At 43.9% G+C, this 16,780-nt stretch overlaps 2 protein-coding genes across 3 annotated transcripts; both read left to right on the forward strand.

The window, feature by feature from the left end:
- Window positions 1-278: 278 nt before the first annotated feature.
- On the forward strand, window positions 279-7,025 carry LOC144247249 (nucleoporin NUP42-like). Of its 2 annotated transcripts, none has more exons than XM_085568027.1 (5): window positions 279-346; window positions 1,252-1,325; window positions 1,826-1,912; window positions 3,028-3,112; window positions 3,246-7,025. In XM_085568027.1, the coding sequence occupies exons 4-5, from the start codon at window positions 3,046-3,048 to the stop codon at window positions 3,839-3,841; spliced, it is 663 nt and encodes a 220-aa protein (XP_085424153.1). In that variant the 5' UTR covers window positions 279-346; window positions 1,252-1,325; window positions 1,826-1,912; window positions 3,028-3,045; the 3' UTR covers window positions 3,842-7,025. The 2 variants fall into 2 exon arrangements, with proteins under 2 accessions (XP_085424153.1, XP_085424156.1); XM_085568030.1 differs by lacking the exon at window positions 279-346 and adding an exon at window positions 784-1,160.
- Window positions 7,026-7,434: 409 nt separating this feature from the next.
- LOC110474584 (nucleoporin NUP42) lies at window positions 7,435-14,284 on the forward strand. The gene is made up of 7 exons (XM_077787505.2): window positions 7,435-7,561; window positions 8,783-9,032; window positions 9,703-9,797; window positions 10,147-10,223; window positions 12,100-12,186; window positions 13,287-13,371; window positions 13,505-14,284. Exons 1-7 carry the CDS (start codon window positions 7,471-7,473, stop codon window positions 14,113-14,115), a joined length of 1,296 nt encoding a protein of 431 aa, XP_077643631.2. The 5' UTR covers window positions 7,435-7,470; the 3' UTR covers window positions 14,116-14,284.
- Window positions 14,285-16,780: the final 2,496 nt, after the last annotated feature.

Here is a 16,780-nt window from a genome sequence, read left to right on the forward strand (position 1 = left end):
ATCTGTCCTGCTCCCATGCTAGTTTATTCATAGCTGCATCGTAGTTTCACCACCTATCTTCTAACTTGCTGATTTTTTCAGGTCTGTTTCTATGAGACTTAGTGAGTTAACTTCAAAAGTTGGTGCTTGCCTACCTCTGCCTTGCTCCTGCTGTGGATGTTTAGTCTATTTTAGTTCTGAAGTTCCTCCAGCTTCTAAGTAAATCCTGTTTTTTTCAAAGTCAATGATTCTTTGTAGACTTGCTCCTCATTTCCTTCCTCATCCTGACAACTCTGCCTGTACGGACAGGACTAGATGCACTCATGGCCTCCATTGTGGTTCCTGCAACTTCCTTCTTTATTCAGCAGTAAGTGAAGGGCGTGTGACTTTTTTTGTTTTCCCTTGCCTTTTCACTTCTCCTGGCCACGAAACGTGTCCCTGGTGTCTCCACTCCTTGATTCCGAGCTACTGGAATTGTGGAGGGAATTGTGTGCCCTTTAGACTGGGACAGGCTCTTTTATCTGTTTTACATCCGCTTTTAAACTCACGGCCCCCGTTGTCGCCGGGGGTGAATAGCCCCGGCCCGCCTGGGCGGCGGCAGCGCGGGGTGAACGCGCTCGTCCTTCGGCTCCGCGGGGCTGCGGCCGCCTCGGGCCGGCGCCGGGAGGGGCAGCCCCGCTCCGGCAGCCCCGCTCCGGCAGCCCCGGGAGGGGCATCCCCGCTCCGGCAGCCCCGGGAGGGGCATCCCCGCTCCGGCAGCCCCGGCCCCCCGTGCCCGAGCGGCGGGCGGGGCGCGGGGGCTGCGGGCGGCTCCGGACCTGCCCCGCTGCCCGCCCCGGCCGGAGCTCCGGAGCGGAGCGGGCCGGCCGGGTCTCGGCTGGGGCTGTCCGCGGCAGCCTCTGGTTCTGCACTGCAGGGTTGGGCCATGGGGCCGTGGGACACCAGTCCGGGCACCTGAGCTGCCCGGAGCAGCGTGCAGCAGCCGCGCGTTGTTTCCATTCTCACCGGCTTCAGCAGCTCTGGAAGGCGAAGGATTAAACGGAGAGCCGAAGGCTGCGGTTGCCTGTCTATTCCTGCTCAAAGAGCCGGCGTTTCCCAATTCATCTGGGGAATTTGCATCTCTGGAGTTCTTTAATGAATCCTTCGTGTCTCCGAGTGTAGCTGTTTCAGGACAAGACAATGTACCAAGGCCCATGGCTTTTTAACTATGGAGGGTGGTTAGAAGTATTAATCGGTTTTCTTGGAAGTTTTTGATTTTTCCTGTCCTTGCAGGCTTTTCAGATGTCTTCTTTCAGAAGAACTGAATCTGGAGTACTATGACAGCAAAGAGTAAAACTGGAAAATGTGTAAGCAGTTTAAAAATGATGACTCATGGGGACAATCTTTGGGATAAGACTTGTTACCAATCTTCAGGTGGCAACTCTTGACTTATCTCCCAACTCCAGGAGATTATCAGAATGCCAAAATATTTTTCAATTCCTGTGCACCAAAGAGAATGCCAAAATAGCAGCAGGTCCACATGGTCTACGCTACCATCATCTTTTTGCCTGAGGTCTCTCTCAGAATATCAGATCTGATATTGCTCTTCATGTAAAGACATAAAAATTTGATATAAGGGCAACAGTAAGAGTATTTAAAGGAATCTTGTATTAATATCAAGAAATTAATCTTTTCACCTCGAAATAGAAGGAAAGCAAAATTCCTCTGTTGGATTTGTGAAGTTTCTTCTCTAATTCTAAATATTTTTCTTTGGTTCAGTTGACAGACAAATTTTCTTTTTTGTTTTAATTTTTTTTAAGTCTTCCCCAATAATAAAAATATGCATTTTTCTTCTCTCTCTTTTCAGATAGATGCTGTTGAACTGTAACCACAACAGTGGGAAAACTGGCTGATTCAGTGGAAAGCTTTAAATGCATCAACAAAAGCATCTTTGGTAAGTGTTCACAAATGGCAACATGTCTCTGTGCCTGATGTTACTTTTTAATGGAGTAATTTACATAGATATTAATTATGGTTACAAAGACTTCTGAGATGTGGCAATTGTGATGTGCCACCTGGGCATATTCTATGGACTCCTGAAATCAGTTAATTCCAGGTGCTATTACAAACCCCTTCAGTTAACTGAGGATAAACATGCATACGGATGGTTCCATGTTAGCAAGGCAGCAGCTGGATCCCAGCTTTGGAATACTCTCATTGCAAGCCACGTGAAAACAACCAGAGCTGAAGTTTGGGATCTGGTTGTGTACATGACCAGGAAGAGGCCCATCCCCACCACACCATTTTTCCCATGTGCTGATGTTGACTCTACCAAGAGAGGATCAGCAGACTGGACCAGAATTCTCCTCCAGGACACCTTAGGATAAATGGAGCATGTGGACAATTGAGAGGTGGATGGGAGAGAATCCCTTTGGATAACATTTGAGGATAGAAAGAGTCATTGGTCCTGGGAAGGTGACAATCACTTGTGAATGGAGATAGTTTTTCAGAAGCAAATGCTTGAATTTCAAGCCCATATGAAAAATTGAGGGAGGCAGAGGAAACGTCTCTCTTTGAGTGCAGTCTGCATGAAGTGCAGGGAAGGTTGAGTAATGTGATCCCAGCCCTTGGTGTGTTCAGAGCCAGAGGTGGACAAGCAGGATTTGGGCTTTACCACAGGAGACAGTAACAGACAAAGATGTGCTGAGGACAGCTGTGAGAGTGAGAAAAGCTGTGCCCTAAATACAGTCACAGAGCACAGGCTAGAACTGAGGTAAGAGGTGAGAATGAGAGCTGCCAGAGGGGATCAGGTCATTGACTGACAGGCAAAAATTGATCAGTTGTAACAGATTTGCATTTCTGGAGGGTTTTACGGAGAAGGGCAGGTATGGCCTTAGAGCACTTAAAGCACTGCAAAAACAGGCAGTTGTGAGGAATGATCACTGTCCAGCATGGTCTGAGTTGGATTCAGTGGGACTGGGCACCTCTGACTTAGTTTCAAAGAGTTACTGAGAGAGAGTTCCCTGTTTTGGAATCTAGTTTTCATGTATGTCTCTGGAATTTTTTCAGCTCTCTGCTTTCAAGACCATGGGCACTCAAGCAGCACCTGCCTTTGGAATGGGAGGACAGCCAACCTCAGGCTTTGGGCTGTCAAGTAAGTTCTCATTCTAAGAGCCAAACCATTTACACATTTTCTGTAGTTTGCTGCTGCATCCTTGAAATGCAGCATTTGTTTAGAATCCTTGGGCTAACAATTCTAATATTTTTTGTAAATTCTCTACTCGCAGGCTTTCCTGTGAGCAGCAGCAGCACCAGTGCCAGCAGTTTCTCCTTTAAAACCAGTTCCAGCCTCATCAGTTCAGCATCATCTGGGAGCAGCCCTGCTGCTGATGGGAGGTCTGCTGCTGCTGCAAATCCTCCTGCATTTGGGACAACATCCTCTCCTAGTGCACCCCAATCCGTTGGCTTTGGCAGCCCGGCCGCTCCCTCCGCGGCCTCCTTCTCCTTTAAAGCAGCTGCCACAGCTGGTGGCTTTGGGACTTCTGGCTTTTCAGGCTTTGGCAGTGCTCCTGCTGGGAACTCTGCAAGCACCACTCCAGCAGCCTTTGGGACCTTTGGTGCCACCGTCCCCACTTCTGCCTCACCTTTGTGCGGTGCTTTATTTGGCCAGAGCACCGGTGCCTCCGGACATCCTGTCACCTCAGCGTCTGCTGCAGCCACCACCTCCAGCCCTGCCTCAGAGAAGTTATTCACACCCAAGAGCGAGCTGTCAGCTGAAGAGTGGCAACAGTTTGAAGCAAAGGAGTTCACAATTGGAAAGATTCCTCTTAAGCCACCACCATTAGAACTTTTAAATGCTTTCGACCTTTTAAGTTTATTCTGAAATGTTAATTTTTATTACCTCTCTCAATTCTCTTTGCAGAAATAAATGTACAAGTATAAACTTTTGAACATTATTTTGGGATGGACTTCTTACATCTGTAAGATGAACTGTTGAAACTAAAATGGAACATTTCCTTCTATATGCTGTCCTGTGAAATTCTGTACAAAGACTCTGAAAAATATGTTGTCAAAAGAAAGAATGTTTCAGTCAGGTATTTAGAACCTACTCTTGTATCAATGAATTGTCTCAAAATGTACGCTCTGTGGGTGTAGGATTGGCCATGAAAGCTTTTTTCCCCATTGCCCCAACAACTGGTATTGTAAATTTATTGGTGAGCCCTTACTGATAGTTATTACTGAATGTGTGCCTTTGCTGTCTATCAAAAATCTGGTGTTTTATTCCCCAGCTTTACTGAAACTAGCTGATATGTGAGGGATGCCTCCCTAATTTTCTCCAGTCTCCTTCAGTCATTATCACAATCCTCCAATATCTGAATGATTTCATCTTTAAGTTGACCCTTCCTGTCCAGAAATGGCACATGGATTCAGGTCAAAAGGAGGGGCCATTTCAGACCCCACAACTCCTTCCTATCCTTTTGCCCTTTCTAATGCCATTCTCTTTTAATTCACATTAAAAAGGGGTTCAGTATAGTCTGCATATCCCACCAACTGGGGTTATGAGTCAGCATGATAGTTTCCAAAAGCTGATTCCTTCAGGATTCTCTCATTATGAACCAACAGATAATTTCCAATTCAAAAAATCAAAAGTAGTACAAGGAACTTGTCCAGAAAAAAATGGCTGATGCTCTGCCCCCACTACTTCTCTGTGCTCTATATTTTGAGTTGTATCCTCTTTGTCCATCTCCACTCTGCTCTTATATGGGTGTGGAAAGAAGGGAACTAACATTTGCTCATAAAACCTCATCCCCTTTTTCAACATCCACTGTAAAATAATATTAGACTGCAATGACACATTTACCCTATACTCCAATTTAAAAGTGGCCACCAGTGATGACAGTATCTCTTCTTTATTTTTAGTCACTGTATCTCCTCTAAACACATTCCGGTTTTTGGGGATGCATCCCAGACAGCTGTGAGGAGGAATTGTGGATTGGCAGGCTCTTGTCATTAAATTTAATGGACTTCAAGTTAGGCAATTCTTTTACCCTTAGGTCCAGACCTTCAGTAGTTACATGACTCCAGTCCACCTGATTGGTTACACTGATAAACATACACCATTTGAAAGAGGAACACTAGTGCACCTACCAATCCAAGAATCCTATTCCCCTTTTTGGACTTACTTGAGTCTCTCTGCGGCATTGCACCTTTGAGTTGCTCACCACCTTGATCCCGGGGAGGATTTGATGGAGTCAGTACATGCTGCAGACTTGTCGCATCCAATTCTCTGTTGCCAGTGGAAGCAAGATGGCCAGTCAAGGCTTTTGGCCATGCTGCCTGCATACCTAGAACTCTCAAATATGGATTCTACTGGGTGCAAGAAGCAGATTTGCACACAGAGTAGAGTTTTAGAATATCCTGACTAGGAATGGACCCACATGGATCATTGAAGTCCAACTCCTGGCCTTGCACAAGACCATCCCCAAGAGGCACACCATGTGCCTGAACTCTGTCAGGTTGGTGCTGTGATGATTTCCCTGAGGTGCTTTCTCCAGCACCCAGCCTCTGGATGCAGAATCTTTTTCTAATACCCAACCTAAACCTCCTCTTACACATCTTTAGGCCATTCCCTCAGGTCCTGTCACTGGTCAATGATGAGAAGAAATCAGTGCTTTTCCATCTATTCCTGAGGAGTTGTAGATTGCAACTCAGTCTCATCTTCTCTAGACTGAACAGACTAAGTGCCCTCATCTGCTCCTAATACAGCTTCCCCTCAAGGCTCTTCTTGATCTTCGTTGCCCTCGTTTGGATGCTCTCTACCAGCTTTATATCCTTCTTATACTGAGGTGCTCAAAACTGCCCCCAGGACTTGAGATGAAGCCACCCCAGTACAGAGCCAAGCAGGACAATCCCTCCCTTGCCTGGCTGGTGATGCTGTGCCTTGTGCACAGAGATCTTTGTTACGTGGCTGTTCATGTGGGTAGAGAATCCCTAAATGTAGCACCACCTCTGTGTGCCAGCCAGCCATTTTTATACACTTTAAACAGCAACAGCTCAACATCTCCAAGCTATACTGTACCTACAGTGAGAGGACTAGAGAAAATGGCCTTAACCTGAGACAGGGGTGATTCAGATTACATATTGGAAGAAACTTTTTCACTGTTAGGGTGGTCAGGCATGGGAATAGGTTTCCCAGGGAGATGGTGGAATCACTGTTACAATATGTGGTACAATTTTCCTAAGAAAGGATGTTGTTTAATGCTTGATCTTTATCTATTTTCAAGCCTAATGAACAAGAAGGGAGATTTAATCCCTGAAATAGATAGCAGCTGGCATGCTTTAAATGATGCTCATATGGTAGAAAAACAAACTACTTGTAGACAGAATTGCCTTGTTAGGGTTCAGGGCTGGACATACTTCACTGATCTCAGACCTGGGTGAGGTTAACAAAGCTTGGGAAGAAGGATGTATCACTGATTGTGGACACCAAGAATGCAGAATTTACATGCCACAAGAATATTTGTCAGAATCCCTAAGATAAGGAAGAAAATAATAAAAACAACTCAGCAACTGTGCCTGATCTCAGACCTGGGTGAGGTTAACAAAGCTTGGGAAGAAGGATGTATCGCTGATTGTGGATACCAATAATACAGAATTTCCATGCCACAAGAATATTTTTCAGAATCCCCAAGATAAGGAAGAAAATAATAAAAACAACTCAGCAACTGTGCTGACACCAGCTCTGACTGGGTAAAAGATAATTCCAGCAGGGGGATCTGCAACCACCAGCTCATGGACCACCAACCCAAGAAACCCATGGGCCCACAAGGAGAGAGACTGAGAATGTGGACTAATTGGCATGAGAACTGAGAGAATAATTAACTAATAGAAGCTAGAATATGAATTAGTAAGAGAGCTATGTAACTTGTAGGCAAGGAATGCTAATTCCTTTGTTTGCTAAAATGTATAAATAGCAAAAGGTTTTGATAGCCGGTGTGCTTGATTTGTGGAATGCCATCTAGCACTGGGCTTGTGCAACTGAAATAGAGAGTCTTTCAAATGTGTAATTATTGGTATATCATTGGGTAATGAATGCAATTTTTGCAAACATCACCATCCCTGGGGGTATTAAGAGGCACCTGGATCTGCTGGGTGATGTGGTTTAGTGGATTACAGTGACAGGGATAGGTTGGACTGGATGATCCTAAAGGTCTCTTCCGCCCCTGATGGTTCTGTAGGCACGGGCTATACATCCCTTAGTCTCCCCGTAAGGACACAGCACAGGAACGCTTTACCGCGCGGGCTGCGGGGAGAAGAGCCTCTGTGCGAGAGGGGCGGCTGTTTTACAGCGTCCGTGGCTGCCGCTTTCCGCAGCACGACCCAAACCCGAGCTTGGCTTTACCGGCGCCCGTTGCTGCGCCACCCCCGGGCGCCCGTGCCGGGCTATCCCCGCCTCCCTGCGGGCCGGCCCCGCCCGCGCACGGCCGCGCGTCAGAGGAGCGCCGGGCGGCCATGGGCGTCTGCCAGTTCTTCCTGCGGGGCTGCTGCCGCTTCGGGGAGCGCTGCTGGAACCAGCACCCCCGCGGGCCGCCCCCCGCGCACGGTACCGCCGCGCCGGCCGGCAGGGCGGCCCGGCCCTGGGCCGCCGCCGGAGCGCAGCGCGCCGGGCGCGCTCGGCCGCGCTGTCTGACCGGGCCGCTGCGGGCTGGGCGTGTTTAGCCTGAGGAAAAGGAGGCTTGCGGGCGGCTTATCGCTCTCTGCAAGTGTCTGAAAGGGGGCTGTAGCCGGGGGGAGGGAGGTCGGGCTCTTCTGCCAGGCAACCAGGCCTTAAGCTGCACCACGGGAGGTTCGGGTTGGGCGTTCACACAAAGAGACACGAAATATTGGAATGGACTGCCCAGGGAGGTGGTGGAGTTGCTGTTGCTGGAGGTGGTTAAGGAAAGACTGCATGCCGTGGTCTAGTTGACAAGGTGCTGTTTGGTCATAGGTTGAACTCGATGGTCTCAGAGCTCTTTTCCAACTTAACTGATCTTGTGATTCTGTGACCGCGGGATGTGCCGCAAGGCAGTGGGAAAACAGCTTGGAAAACTGTTCTTATGAGCAGTGAGCAAGTTTCCAGCAGCTGTATGTTCACCCAGTGACGGCTGTTTCCATTCTCGTCTGCTCTGGGTGTGTGGGGGCTTTGGGAAGGAAAGGGGCATGCATGACAGAGAGCTGGGGGCTGCAGTGATGGCACGGCACGAACTCACTGCAGCCACTTGTCCCTATTCCTGCTGGAAGGAGGGTCGGGGTTTGCCTGTAACAACACGCACAGGTGTGTCCGAGGTCTCAAAATGAAACTCGGGAGCTCCTTGTGCTGGAGCAGAGCCCCTGTTGTAGCTATGGAGACAGGAGCCCCTAACATAAACTTATGGTGTGTTCAATTTAATTTTTTTCTGCTGGGGTAGCTACTTCATCAAACAACCTAAGCAAAACTGAGTCAGTGTCTTTCTGCAGTGCCACAAGTTGTTGGCACGGTGAGGTAGCTGAAGGCATCTCTGCTCATTAAGGCACAGGGGAGATTGAACTAGATGACTTTTAATGGTGCCTTCCAACCCAAACTGTTCCATTTGAGAAGTAGGACTTGAGAACTACCCTGGGCAACTCAGTAGTTAAGCTGACTTAATAATGAGTTTTTATTAGGAAAAAACTACACTTTAATTTCAAACTTTTTATTGTCACTGTAAGACTAGTTATACTTACAGTTTTTGTTGATGTTGATTCATATCTTAATGATTAAAATGTTAAAATGTTTGCTTTTTTGTTTGTTTGTTTTAATTGGAAGTTTCTAGTGGAAGAGGAGGAGGATGGGGTACCTCTAACCAGAGATACAGTAATGTTATCCAGCCATCTTCGTTCAAGTCGGATACGTGGGGTGGCAGCAGAGATCATGGAAGAGGATTCTTTGGTTCCTCTGACTTTGGATCGTCAGGCGGCAGCAGCAGAAACGCAGACTTTTCACAGAACAGGTTCTCTGCCTTAGCCAACAGTCAAAGTGTTGCTGATGGCTCTAAAGATGAAGAGGAGAGACTTATGTAAGTTACAGTCCTCTCTTACTGGAAGCATTTAGAATGAGCAGATTGAAAGCTTACTGACTATCTTGAGATAATGCAGAGGACAGGATTGTGAGGAGAAAGCTGGGACACGGGAAGAAGCAGAGAAGACTTGGTTCTCTGGAATGATGCTGGCATGGGGAGGAAGTGATCTTTGTTTGGGACCTGGGTTGGGCAGATAGGCAACTGTGATATTAGTAAGATGGTATTAAAGTTGTGATCAGGAGGATAAGGAAGGAAACAGATTTCAGTGCTTAATAATAAGAAATCCCTTAATAATAAGAGCCCTTTAAGAAATTGAATTATTTTACTTGTTGTTTTGTCACTTAAGACAACGAATCTTTCTGCCAACAGCAAAACTATTGGTTTCACAGAGGTGTATGTTACAGTCAGTTACAAGTGGCCAGAACCTGCAGGGCAGATACTGAAAAGCAGCAGTGTGATTTCCTAAAGAAGCAAGGTTTTAGAAATATTATCTATTACTCTTTTTAAGATTACATTAAGAAAACACTTGGTTTTCATGATAGCAGGTTTTTGACTCTGAATTTAAATTCAAACCAATTGTTTGAATTGGTTGTTACTGGCATTTTTGATTTGACCATGCAATTTCATGTGATTTTTCACAATTTCATCTGTGATTTTGTTTTGTTAGTGAATGTGTAGTGAAAGACATGGAAATATGGGAATCTTCTGGACAATGGATATTTTCATGTTACTCACCAATGAAAGAAAAACCAAATGTCTCAGGTAGGTAATGTTTTCAGTGCTGTGTATTGCTGCTGTTTAGGATGTTTCTGTGACTTGCCATATTGTTGTACCTCTGAGCAACCATTTACAAGGTGATGATTTGCCTTGTGATACAACAGAAAGGAATACTAGTTGATGGCAGATTCAGCTTGGACATTCACACCTCTGTTACTCTGTAATGAATCTTCTTTTTGTCTGTAACTCTCTTTTTTTAACTTTTTAAAGTTTTTTTAACTGTAACTGTCTTAAGAGAGACCATGTATCGAGGTCCATGTCTTCATAAGAGTTGAGGGCAGCTGGAGGTATCAATCTGTTTTCTTGGAGGTTTTTGACTATTCCTGTCTGGCAGGCTTTTCAGATGTCTCACCAGAAGAGCTGCGTCTGGAGTATTATGACAGCAGAGCAAACAATATAATTGGAAATTATGTAAGTATTTTAAAAATGTTGGCTGGTGTGGACACTCTTGGGGCAAGACTTGTTACTGTTCTTCAGGTGGCAACTCTTGATTCATTTACCTCCCAACTCTAGAAAATTATCAGAATGCCAAAATATTTTTCAATTCCTGTGCATCAAAGTGAATGCAAAAATAGCTGCTAGACATTCCTTGACTTAATCTTGTCCCTGCTCCTGTGTGTTATTTGTAGAAGTTACTTGAGTCCTGTCTCAGAAGTTTAATACCTTATACACTATTAGTCAGTTTGATTGTTATAGGTGGTTATTTGGTGCTTTAAATAGAAATTGACCTTGTTCTTTTACATACCTTTGTTGTAGGGAATTAATGATGAAAATAGCAAATACTACTTTTCTAGAGACAGATATGTATATACTCATTTGGAAGTAAGACATATGTTTTTATATAAAACATCTCTCAGCGTGTATATATATCATTCCTTCCTTGAAGTCCTGTCAATACCAAGAAGCTAACAGAGTTTAGTGTTGTGCCAGGAAAGAAATTAGGCTGTTGGATAGATGCAAGTACAAATTAATTCAAACTACATTGCACTCTTTCCTCTTCTTGGTTCTGTGTTACAGAAGGAATTGCTCTTGTCACCACTCTTGCTTCATATGTTCAGATTTACCAGAATTGCATTTTTAGAGATGGGAGACACATAATATTTTTTTAAACTTCAATTAAAATAATAAACCAAAATAATAATAAATAATACACAATATGCTCTACATGGCTATTTAAATAAATAAATAAGTTGTGATCTTATCAAAGCATGAAATGCAAGCTTTCCTAACTCTCACTGTTGGTAACTGTATGATACAGTACATGATGGTAACTGTATGATACAGTTCTCTTACGAGATGTTTAAGTACAGCTTGTCTTTTCCATGTTTCTATTCTTAAACCGGGCCAAAATCTGAATTTTCCAGTTTGTTGGATAGGAGCAGATACCAAGCAACATGATCTTCCAGCATGTGATTAGACACAAAAGAATTATTGATGTTTGTGATGCAAGATTCTTTTGAAAAATGAAGGAATTTGTCTACAAAAAGATTAATCATTCAATTTTTGCAGGCATTTGTGACACTTGGTGTTTTACTTGTTTAAGTTTTAGGGAAAATTCAATTAGGCCAGACATCAAATGTGTTCCTTAACTTAAGTATAAATGTAGGAAATTCAGGTTTGAAATTCCTGAAAGGTTGTTTGAAGACTTTTTTAGGATTTTGCTTAATACAAAATCACAGTTATCAAGACACAGATACTATTCATTGCTGCACTGTTCTGTGCAGTTATAAATTAATCACATTTAAGAGGGTTGATTTAAGTTAAGGAAGTTAATTACATCAATAGTAACTATTTTAGGATAATACAATTGAATTGTTATGAATTACAGTGTTTTGAAAGTGGGTATTTTTTCTGAAAATGTGGAAGAAGCTAAGGTAAATCTTAGGTCTTCAGCTTAGTGAGTGAGTGCATAAGTGGAAAGGCCAGATTGAAGAGTCTGTTCTCATACATTTAAAACTTACATATCTTGTTTTGTGTAATTTTTTCCCCAAGCATCTAATTCAGAAAAAAATAGAATTTGGATTTTAAAAGACCCAGAAGTTGTTTGAATGTTACTCTGAGATAAAGGGGTTGATTTAAGGACAATAGTCAGAGAGTTTAAAGGAATTTTCTGTTAAAAACAAAGACATTGGTGCCTCACGTTGAAGTTTCAGGAAAGAAAATATCTTATTGGGTTGATGAAATTTCTTTTCTAATTCAAAATATTTTTTTCAATTCAGTTGCCAGATGACATATTTGTATTTAATTCTTCAGTAATAAAAACATGGGTTTTTTTACCCCTTTTCAGATAGATGCTGTCCAAAAGTTAGCATTACAATGGAAAAATCGGCTACTTCAGTTGAAAGCTTTAAATGCATCAACAAAAGCATCTTTGGTAAGTGTTCACAAATGGCAACATGTCTCTGTGCCTGATGTTACTTTTTAATGGAGTAATTTACATAGATATTAATTATGGTTACAAAGACTTCTGAGATGTGGCAATTGTGATGTGCCACCTGGGCATATTCTATGGACTCCTGAAATCAGTTAATTCCAGGTGCTATTACAAACCCCTTCAGTTAACTGAGGATAAACATGCATAGGGATGGTTCCATGTTAGCAAGGCAGCAGCTGGATCCCAGCTTTGGAATACTCTCATTGCAAGCCACGTGAAAACAACCAGAGCTGAAGTTTGGGATCTGGTTGTGTACATGACTAGGAAGAGGCCCATCCCCACCACACCATTTTTCCCATGTGCTGATGTTGACTCTACCAAGAGAGGATCAGCAGACTGGACCAGAATTCTCCTCCAGGACACCTTAGGATAAATGGAGCATGTGGACAATTGAGAGGTGGATGGGAGAGAATCCCTTTGGATAACATTTGAGGATAGAAAGAGTCATTGGTCCTGGGAAGGTGACAAACACTTGTGAATGGAGATAGTTTTTCAGAAGCAAAGCCCATATGAAAAATTGAGGGAGGCAGAGGAAATGTCTCTCTTTGAGTGCAGTCTGCATGAAGTGCAGGGAAGGTTGAGTAATGTGATCCCAGCCCTTGGTGTGTTCAGAGCCAGAGGTGGACAAGCAGGATTTGGGCTTTACCACAGGAGACAGTAACAGACAAAGATGTGCTGAGGACAGCTGTGAGAGTGAGAAAAGCTGTGCCCTAAATACAGTCACAGAGCACAGGCTAGAACTGAGGTAAGAGGTAGAATGAGAGCTCCCAGAGGGGATCAGGTCATTGACTGACAGGCAAAAATTGATCAGTTGTAACAGATTTGCATTTCTGGAGGGTTTTACAGAGAAGGGCAGGTATGGCCTTAGAGCACTTAAAGCACTGCAAAAAAAGGCAGTTGTGAGGATTGATCACTGTCCAGCATGGTCTGAGTTGGATTCAGTGGGACTGGGCAGTTCTGACTTAGTTTCAAAGAGTTACTGAGAGAGAGTTCCCTGTTTTGGAATCTAGTTTTCATGTATGTCTCTGGAATTTTTTCAGCTCTCTGCTTTCAAGACCATGGGCACTCAAGCAGCACCTGCCTTTGGAATGGGAGGACAGCCAACCTCAGGCTTTGGGCTGTCAAGTAAGTTCTCGTTCTAAGAGCCAAACCATTTACACGTTTTCTGTAGTTTGCTGCTGCATCCTTGAAATGCAGCATTTGTTTAGAATCCTTGGGCTAACAATTCTAATATTTTTTGTAAATTCTCTACTCGCAGGCTTTCCTGTGAGCAGCAGCAGCACCAGTGCCAGCAGTTTCTCCTTTAAAACCAGTTCCAGCCTCATCAGTTCAGCATCATCTGGGAGCAGCCCTGCTGCTGATGGGAGGTCTGCTGCTGCTGCAAATCCTCCTGCATTTGGGACAACATCCTCTCCTAGTGCACCCCAATCCGTTGGCTTTGGCAGCCCGGCCGCTCCCTCCGCAGCCTCCTTCTCCTTTAAAGCAGCTGCCACGGCTGGTGGCTTTGGGACTTCTGGCTTTTCAGGCTTTGGCAGTGCTCCTGCTGGGAACTCTGCAAGCACCACTCCAGCAGCCTTTGGGACCTTTGGTGCCACCGTCCCCACTTCTGCCTCACCTTCGTGCGGTGCTTTATTTGGCCAGAGCACCAGTGCCTCCGGACATCCTGTCACCTCAGCGTCTGCTGCAGCCACCACCTCCAGCCCTGCCTCAGAGAAGTTATTCACACCCAAGAGCGAGCTGTCAGCTGAAGAGTGGCAACAGTTTGAAGCAAAGGAGTTCACAATTGGAAAGATTCCTCTTAAGCCACCACCATTAGAACTTTTAAATGCTTTCGACCTTTTAAGTTTATTCAGAAGTAACATGTTTTAAAATGAAATAAAATGCTACTTGTAACTTCTGTTTTATCTCTCATGTCTCCTGCAGGAATAAAATTACAAGTGTAAACGTGTTTATATTGTATTTTATAATTTCTTGATTTGGGACAGACTTTCTACATTTGAGAAATGAACAGTTGAAAATAAAGTGGAACATTTCCTTCTGTTTGTTGTCCTGTGAAATTCTGGGCTAACACTGTTTATAAAAAGGTTTTGTCAAAAGAAATAGTGCTTCAGTCAAGTGTTCACATCCTTCTGTGAATGGAACCCTAGAAAGGAACATAGAGTGGAAGTGCATGTGGAGTACAAGGCAGTTGGGCAGCCTTTCCTTATGTCTCTTTGAAGGTTTGTGTAGTGTTGGAGGACTGTGTTCAGAGAGGGGGATGGCTCCTGTGTGGTCTGTGCCACACTACACCCTTCTGTCCCCTGGAAGCCAGTTCCTGTGCCAGTTGAGACAGCTCAGCTGTTGCTAGTAATTTTGCCTGAGGTCACCAAGCCTGCAGGAACATCACATACAGCCCTGAAAGCATTCATCCTGCAGAAGGAACTTGTGGGTTATTTTGGTGCCTCTTAGGTGAAACTTTGCAAGCAATAGCAAAGCTGCCTTTCTGTGAAGGACGGCATTTTGTTGTCAGGTTCTCAAAACTTGATGGGTGGATATACTAATGTTACCTCTCCCGAAGTTGTGATGTTAAGGGACCAGTTTTGTTGCCAGGACACTCTAAAGCAGGAGTCAGGAGTCTTCCAGAGGATGTTCTAGACTCAGGGAAGGAGAACATTTGCTCTTGACCAGGGCCTTCCCCTTAGTAGTCTATAATTGCCAAATCTCATCCTTAAGAGGAAAGCAAAAGGTTACTTCAGGATACACATAACTAAATCAGTGGTTTTTTTAACACTTGTAGATAATGTTTCAGTTCTCAGCACGTACCTCATGGTCCCTATATAAAACTTCCCCTGTGTCCAGTATCTGACCACAGGTCCAGCAGAGACTGGCTTGCTAAAACATTGGGAATGACTGGAACAACATTAGAATGGTAGGCTGGGGGTAGACACTCTGCAGCCTTCATGGAGAGCCATGCTCCTCAGTGTGTGCTCAGTGCAGATGTAGCAGGAGCTTGCAGGTGTTACATATCTCAGCAGCCTTTTGCTGCTAAACTGCTCTAGGAGCTTCCCAGGCTTAAGAGTGAGCATGTGCTGTTTTAAATGGAAGTATTTTGCTTTAAAAAAACCCCAAAACTGTAAGGCCATAAAAATCTGGATATTTTCCTGCACACACCTAAATAGTATTGGCTGGATGTTCTTAAACATCCTTCTAACACATGGAGATGTAGAGGAAGAAGGGAATTTTTAAGTATTAGGTCACATTGCCATTAATAAACAAAGATTAGGGGAAGCATTCCTAATTCCGATAGCAAAAAAAAAAAAAAGTTTGAACAAATGTGGTTTTTAAAATCATCTCCTCACCCTTAATTTTTTTTTTTTTAATTACTGTTACAGAGGTACTAGAATGTGGTGTTTTCACAAATGGGCTTCTGAAAAGATGGCAGGGAGGAGTGTGGTTGACTTACCTTGCAAAAGGCAAGCTGGGTGTTTGGCTGCAGAAGTAGGGGTAAGGATAGGACAGAAGAGAAGGGAATAATATTACTCTAGGGGGCTCACTAAACTGCAGAAAGTAGGCAACAATCTATTAGACCAAAGAAATCTATCCCAGTATTTGCTCATATTTGCTCTGTGGTTTTTGGGGTTTTTTTCCTGTTTGTCCTTTTCTGCTTTTGGTATACTTTATCTTGAAGTTGGTTGCAAGCACAAAGGAGGCTAAATAATACCTTCTATTAGCTACAATTCTTTCATTTTTTAACTTCTCCTTTTTGCAACTATTTTTGTTTGTTTGGTATACGGCTGCTCCCCAGAAAGTGATAATATTGTGGTCTGGCATATAAAAACATATATAGGGTGGCAGCAAACTCACCGATGTCACTTATTCTATTTTGATTTAGAACAGAAAACATGAGGTGAATGTCCAAGCAAAGATGTGTAATGTCCTGATTAGCTGAAAATCTTGGTCTGTGAAATAGGCTGGAACATTCAAGCTCCATGTGATATTTTTATGTACTTCCCTTACTTTGAAATAACAGGATTTATGAGTCACTGAAATTCCTGCAGTGTGGTGCAAACAACTAATTTGAAGAATGAAGTTTTGGTTTTCAAGATATCCTGGATTAATCCCCAGACAGCATCACTCGAGGCTGGCTGTATACAGGAGAAAAACTCTCCACTGCCCCAGCTGAGGAAGCAACCCGGCATCTAACAAATGGAATTTTCTCTGCCCTTTTTCCTCACATACTAACAGCATTGGCAGATCTCAAAATGTGATTTAGCAGCTGAGAAGGGATAAAAAGAAACCCGTGAACCTGAGAAAGCATTACAGTTAGGTGTTAAAAATGAAACAGCACAGTACCCCCATGATCTGTAGTTTCACAGTGTGCAGCAGCAAGTGGCATGGTAGCCTTACCCTGAATGAAGGAAGATGGACTGCAAATAATCAGCTGACTGGATTTCAGCCTCAGAGAACAAGCTAAGGGCATCCACAACAATAAATTAACAACAACCAGAAGGCTAAGGAGAGAAAGAAGAGCTTTCATAAATGTGCCTGGGGAGGG

Source organism: Lonchura striata, chromosome 2 (assembly GCF_050655825.1).
Source record: "Lonchura striata isolate lonStrDom1 chromosome 2, ASM5065582v1, whole genome shotgun sequence".
Lineage (NCBI taxonomy): Eukaryota > Metazoa > Chordata > Aves > Passeriformes > Estrildidae > Lonchura > Lonchura striata.

Excerpts from the sequence above, each read along its gene's own strand:
- LOC144247249 (XM_085568027.1), top strand. The coding sequence starts at position 3,046 with ATGGGCACTCAAGCAGCACCTGCCTTTGGAATGGGAGGACAGCCAACC. Across the intron at positions 3,113-3,245 it reads CTCAGGCTTTGGGCTGTCAA|GCTTTCCTGTGAGCAGCAGC; the intron begins GTAAGTTCTCAT and ends CTCTACTCGCAG.
- LOC110474584 (XM_077787505.2), top strand. The coding sequence starts at position 7,471 with ATGGGCGTCTGCCAGTTCTTCCTGCGGGGCTGCTGCCGCTTCGGGGAG. Across the intron at positions 9,033-9,702 it reads GATGAAGAGGAGAGACTTAT|TGAATGTGTAGTGAAAGACA; the intron begins GTAAGTTACAGT and ends TTGTTTTGTTAG. Across the intron at positions 10,224-12,099 it reads ACAATATAATTGGAAATTAT|ATAGATGCTGTCCAAAAGTT; the intron begins GTAAGTATTTTA and ends ACCCCTTTTCAG.